This window comes from Littorina saxatilis, linkage group LG1 (genome assembly GCF_037325665.1).
Source record: "Littorina saxatilis isolate snail1 linkage group LG1, US_GU_Lsax_2.0, whole genome shotgun sequence".
Lineage (NCBI taxonomy): Eukaryota > Metazoa > Mollusca > Gastropoda > Littorinimorpha > Littorinidae > Littorina > Littorina saxatilis.
The window spans coordinates 22,858,564-22,864,563 of NC_090245.1; the positions used below are offsets into that span (position 1 = coordinate 22,858,564).

Sequence of the window (6,000 nt, forward strand, 5' to 3'; positions counted from 1 at the left end):
AAGAAGGTTGAATTTAAGAACTATACCATTTGGGAATATCCCTGCTCACCATCACAGAAACACCGGGCTGTTGTGTGTATCTTGGGTGGAGTCAGTGCAGAGAAGATGAACGAATCGATGGCTGTGAAGAAATGATGATATACTGACGACAGGAGTTGATGCCTGACAGCGGTGCTGTTTGGAATATCTGATGATGGCTTGGGGGAAGAAAGAGGCATGGTATTGTGTAGACGTGGTATGATCATTGTCTCTTTGTTTATGATTAGTGACAATAATTATTTGATTTCTAGACTGATTAGAATGACAAACATGTTCTGCTCATCATTCTGTTATTGACCGTTTCGCGATGGAAATGTGGATGTGTGTGTCTCAGTGAGTCCCAGTAAGTGGCAGTGTAGGCTCAGTGTGCCTTGTGCGCGCGCGGCCCGGTGTGCCACGGTGTGCATAATTTTTTTTATTAATATAGGTCCCTCGATCGGGTGTGTATGTGTATTGGCAATGTGTGTGTGTATGTGTCAGTGTACGGTGTTTGTGTGTGTGTGTGTGTGTGTGTTGATCGGTTGTCTAGTTGAGCATAGACCATTTGGTCTATGAGCTGAGGCGGACACCGATGTCGGTTTTGCCGCTGTGCATTTCTATCCGATGATCATCTTCATCAGTGAAGTACGGGAGCCGTTACGGCTCAATGTTAGTAATTCGGAATACTTTAAATGCTGCTTTTCAGAATACGAGAAGTATGCCATTAACAATCCTGTACCAATTCTTATTTTTTCCAGTGCGCGAAAAAAAAAGGTGAATGTGCCGTTTCACAATGAAGAAGATCAGATAAAAACAGGTGGTATTTAAAAGGGGCTTAACCCCTCAATTATCTCCTCCGTTTTCTGATGAACTTTTTGGGATGGTGTTCCTTCCCCTTACCCACAAAAACATGAGCCGTCGAGAAATTTTGTATTGAACAGTCTACACATGTCCTGGCTGTCGGGTGTGCGGGAGACGATGATTCTCTTGGCATTATTGACCTCTTATAATTCCTGTAAACTGGGGTGCTGTTTGGTAGCTTGCCAAGACAGTTTGAAAGAGACTAGAAGCTTCAGGTCGGGGATATCTATTACTGGATTTGGATACTCTCTTATCACTACTGAAGACTTGGATACTTTCTTATCATTTGAGTCCCAGTGGCCGGAGAACTAAACAACGAGCAGTGTGCTGTGATGTCGAAGCGCGCGTGTTGTTCTGTTTGTTTAGGCTGATAACGGCAGGTCAGAACAGGTATTTCGAAAATGCTATAGTCTTGTACGTGGTGTGTTTCGTGACTGCTGTGAAGGGCCCGTGCGAATCAAGTTAATAATGTGGGACGTGACGTTACTGTAATGGGTCACTTCTTAAATTACACGGCGTTCAGGTGTCAGTGTAGCTGGTTGATCAACATAGCGTGTAGCAGTCGTGCAAAGCGGAACGCTATAGCGTGTCTGCCGCGTGACAAACAAGGAGACAATTCCGGCTTCAGTTATGCTTCATTGATCATACGTAGTTTACGTGAGGGCCGCTTTTTGTTGAAACAGCGAGCGACCATTGTGTTCTCAGTGTGCACCTGTACTGTGTTCCTACACCTTTGCAGGTCGATCCGGCTGTCCGGCAGTGAAGCTACACTTTTTTCTTGTTCTTTTTCTTGTCAATGAAAACAGGATTCATTGCCTGTGTGTAGATATGATTATACAGCCACAAAGGGTTTATAGAACGCATCTTCTCCCTGTTACATGAAGCAATACGTGTTGTTATTACGTGTGTTAATTATTTACCGGCAATACTTCTTTCTCTCTGCTGTTCCTCAAAATCCACTGGGCCGCTTGTAATGTGTACTTTTATATCAGAGAGAGATAGAGAGAGATCGTTAAATGCCCATTGCCAGGGTACTTCAGGTTCACTTTTGAGTTTGCTGACTGATGAGTTTGCTATATGACAAATCACAAGACAGTTTTATTGTATCATTTAGTTTTTTTGTTTCTTTTCATTTATTTTTTCCCTTTCCATATGGGTGTCAGGGCCAGACCTAAGTTGGGGGAGAGGGGGGTTTCCAAATTGTGGTAGGGGTACATTAGTTGAGGGTGCGAAGCACCCGAACCTCTTAGAAACGTGCAATCTGGCGCATTCTGGGAGTATTTGTCATGAGGTTTTTTTTATGTATATATATTTTTTTTTTTTTTACCCGGGCTTGGAGGAGGTACATGGTCAGGGGGGGGAGCCGGGTGTGAATAACTACTGCCAATATCTAGGGTGGGGAAAAAATATGCAAAAAAAGGACCCAAAATTGTCAAAGAAATGAAAACACAAACACGCTGATCAAATCAACCTGGGAGAGAGGTAAAGGCAGGGATCAAGACCTGTATACCATTTTCTAAATAAGATCTTTCATACGTACACGACACGTACCTCATAACCCTCTTCAACATATTGTTTTTCCCCTCTCTCTCATTCTCTACAATTTCAATCCTATATATAGCTTGATATAGCTTTTCAGCGTATTAATTTTGTTAAATTCAAGTGGGATTTTTTGGTTTTTTTATTCTTATATTTTTGCTTGGAATCATCAAATGAACTGTTTCAATCAGGTGGGTGATGACCGCTGCAGCATGGCAGAACTGGAAGACGGTGCACAAGGCGACCCCTCACAGGCGCTAGAAGAATCGGACGATGTTCGCCGGATCAAAGAAGAATGGACGCGACTTCAGATGGCAGCAGACGGCGGAGGGAAAGCGGTTACTCAAGGGGCAGGGACACACAGAGAGGAGCTACAAAAAGGGGCGGAGTTAAGAAAGGCTGATGGGACGAAGACGAAGATGCCACCTTCACGCCTCCCTTCCCTGGATTCTATGATTGGTCGAATACCTTCCATCCCATCCATGGAAATCAGTTCAGGGTTTGGGAAAAAGTAAGTGCATGTTCAACATTCTTAGTGAGGCTTAGTTTGTTCTGAGGTGCTTTGCTTTGCGAGAGGCAATATTATCAGCTTGAGGCCTATATATATATATAGGTGCACTTTATGGTGATACATGAGCACAATACTGACAAAAGGTGATTTTTTTTCTCTCACTGCTTTAAAGAAGTGAGAGCTATTTGCACCAGTCTGAGACAAATAGGCATCGGGTCATTGAACCAAAAATCCAAATCTCCACCTCACTGCGTGATAGTTTTTTAGATACCACCCTAGAATGGGCAGTTGTAAATTATACATTACAAGTTTGAGTTAGCATTGTACTTCCCATTATTTGGGGGATTTGTTCAGTTCAACAGATGATGATGAAAAATACCCTTCTTAAACATTAATCGTGTTTCCCTGTGACACTGACAGTGTTATTGTGTAAGCATTTAGAGACAACAAGCCAACATAAGTTCCCCTGAACAGTTAAACACTTGGCTGTACATGTGTCCACAGATTGCCAGAACTGGGGTCAGTGGGTCACCGCTTGGGCATCATAGCTGATTCGAGAGATCTGGAACCTCAGGGCGTGGTGCTTGAAAAAACGACGTACATCTTCAGTGCTGACACTCCTACACAGACAGACATCAAGTGGTCGGCGCCTGCTAACGCGGGTGTGTTCAAATCATTGACATACAACATCGAAGTGGATGGAGGCCAGGGGTGGGTCGCTCTCACTGATAATTGTCGGACCATTTTGCGAGCATACTTCACGTCAGATAAATTACTTCTGGGACGTTTTTCTCGCACTCAAGAGGCAGAGCCTGTGGCTGTGAGGCTGCGAATACGAGCCACGGGAACAGTTAAACATCGAAATCAGGAGGAGACGGTGTCAGGACCATGGAGTGATGAAATCTGGCTGTCTATCGAGGGGTCATCGGTCACCAGCAATACAGCTGTGTGATACACAAAGATCCAACAAGCAAAAAAGTCATCGTGTGTTGATCCAGAGTGATATGATTTATATTCAAAAACCTCTATTACTTCATGTTTCCAGAACAGAACTGCTGGCATTCCTTTTAGCTAGCCAGGGGTGAAAGTTCACCATCCACAAATCAAGAATCCCTAATTTAGTAAATGGGCAATAACACGATTTAGCCTTGTTTGAGGTTCACGGTCCTACCAAGGTAATCTTAAACGGTCGCTCTTCTTAAAGTTTTTGAGTTATCGCTTCCACAGGGTTTATTTGGGACTATGCCAAGAAATGATTTTCTAGTTGGTTTTCCCGATTTTCAAGGTGTCAAACTATGAGCAAAACTTGAAAAAATCAGAGCGACACTTAGTGTTCAGGAAGATTATCCTGATTTTGAACATTATCAACTTTCATCCCTGGTTAGACAATGAGTAATTGGTGAAAGCTAGATAAGAGTACTGCTATATTTTGGCATTGAAAAATAAAACATTTTAAAGAGTCAGCAGCTGTAGCTGATCGTTTGTGTTAGTTTGTGCCATGACAGTGCATGATTCTGTGTCTCACATGCTGGAAGAGGATTTTTTAGTTTTATGAGTAGACTGTTGGTACTTCTAAACTCCTAAAGTTGTTTCACTGGCATTGCTGTGGCTTTCAGCAAAAAGAAAAGAGCATTTTGTGAATTCCATTTGCTTGTGTGGTTCTTCAAGGCGTACCTGAATTACCTCCTTTTGCATATTTAATCTGTCAGAATTTATTGGTGATGTGATACATGTATCTGCAGCATTAATAGGGTATGCACCTTTTTGCATGTGTCTTGTCATGCAGTCTATATAATCAACACCACTGCATTCGAGTTGTTTGTGTTCACAACCTCTGATGAATAGATTAAGTGAGTTTGTACACAATTTACACAAAATGACACTATTTTTGTAGTACAAATATGAATCTGTTGTCATATATGGAAGATGTATTTTTATCTAGAGTGGGTCACTTTTGACAAATATGAAACTGACAGTCCCATGGAGTAATCCCTGCAGTCCCAGATGCATTTCTTTTAGTTATTAAAGTATAAGTACAGCAAAGTGGTTATTGCCTTCAGCTGAAGTTCAACTTCAATAAAAATCGCTTTTATTTGACAACATATATATATTGCAGCTGCCATGATTTATACGCACAGAAGAACACATAGGGGCTCCAATAATATTTGATTGTTTGTCAATGTGTACATTGCTGTAAAAATTCCACTGAAAAAAACATGTGCACAAAGGAAAATGCAGGCATGGGAATTGAAAAAAGTAAAAAAGGCTGAAAATTTGTAAGTAATGGCAAAGTCGACGGCGCGAAGCGCCTAGCCCTGCTAGGGGAGTTCGGGGGCATGCCCCCCCCCCCCCCCCCCCCCCCCGGAATTTTTTTCTCCAAAGAACCCAAATGGTGCAATTTGGTGTCATCTAAGCTCCAAGTTTGCCATTAAATTCAGTTTTTAGAACCATTTTTGCCTTCCCCCATTTATTTTTTCGGCGGACACTTTTGCTTTTTCGGCGGCACAAAAAAAAAATTTGGCGGAAATTTGCCTTTCAGCGGACAATTCCCATGCCTGAAAATGATATGTACTCACGTTTCAAAACCTAAAATGCATTGCAAAATGTAATACAGTCACCGAAGTCTTGAGGGTGGTTGAAGAATGCAATATTTAGCCCAATTTGATGAGTGGTACATGACTTCTTACAGAATGTTGTGTTCAAACTTATCTTTGTTTGGTTACTCAGAGTACGGAAATGATGATGCAAAAGAGTGCAAAAAAAGCTAATTCTGATATTGTACTGTCTTTGTTCTGATTGCGTGCAAATGTATGCAAGTTAAAGGACCTGATTGACTGCTTTGGTGTGTGTTCAAAGCAATATGTATTAAACAGCGGAAAGAAATGAAATTTTGAAATATTTTGCTTGTGCTTATACTTTAGTGCATGGAAGGTAACTCAGGTTCCCATTCTGATTTGTTAAAAGCTCTGCTTCCTCACGCTTAGTATAGCAACAATGAGGCATGGATTTGCTTAAAAACAGTAGAACTGATAGCGATAAGTAACAAAATTGCAAAGAAAGGCAAACCAAAA

At 41.7% G+C, this 6,000-nt stretch overlaps 1 protein-coding gene across 5 annotated transcripts; it reads left to right on the top strand.

Annotated features, from left to right (window-relative positions):
- Nucleotides 1-54: 54 nt before the first annotated feature.
- LOC138964925 (uncharacterized) lies at nt 55-5,705 on the top strand. 5 transcript variants are annotated; one of them, XM_070337003.1, is made up of 3 exons: nt 55-235; nt 2,610-2,929; nt 3,434-5,705. In XM_070337003.1, the coding sequence occupies exons 1-3, from the start codon at nt 191-193 to the stop codon at nt 3,879-3,881; spliced, it is 813 nt and encodes a 270-aa protein (XP_070193104.1). In that variant the 5' UTR covers nt 55-190; the 3' UTR covers nt 3,882-5,705. The 5 variants fall into 5 exon arrangements, with proteins under 5 accessions (XP_070193104.1, XP_070193124.1, XP_070193112.1 ...); XM_070337023.1 differs by lacking the exon at nt 55-235 and adding an exon at nt 952-1,259; XM_070337011.1 differs by lacking the exon at nt 55-235 and adding an exon at nt 953-1,269.
- The last annotated feature ends 295 nt before the right edge of the window (nt 5,706-6,000 follow it).

Excerpts from the sequence above, each read along its gene's own strand:
- LOC138964925 (XM_070337003.1), top strand. The coding sequence starts at position 191 with ATGATGGCTTGGGGGAAGAAAGAGGCATGGTATTGTGTAGACGTG. Across the intron at positions 236-2,609 it reads CATGGTATTGTGTAGACGTG|GTGGGTGATGACCGCTGCAG; the intron begins GTATGATCATTG and ends TGTTTCAATCAG. Across the intron at positions 2,930-3,433 it reads AGTTCAGGGTTTGGGAAAAA|ATTGCCAGAACTGGGGTCAG; the intron begins GTAAGTGCATGT and ends ATGTGTCCACAG.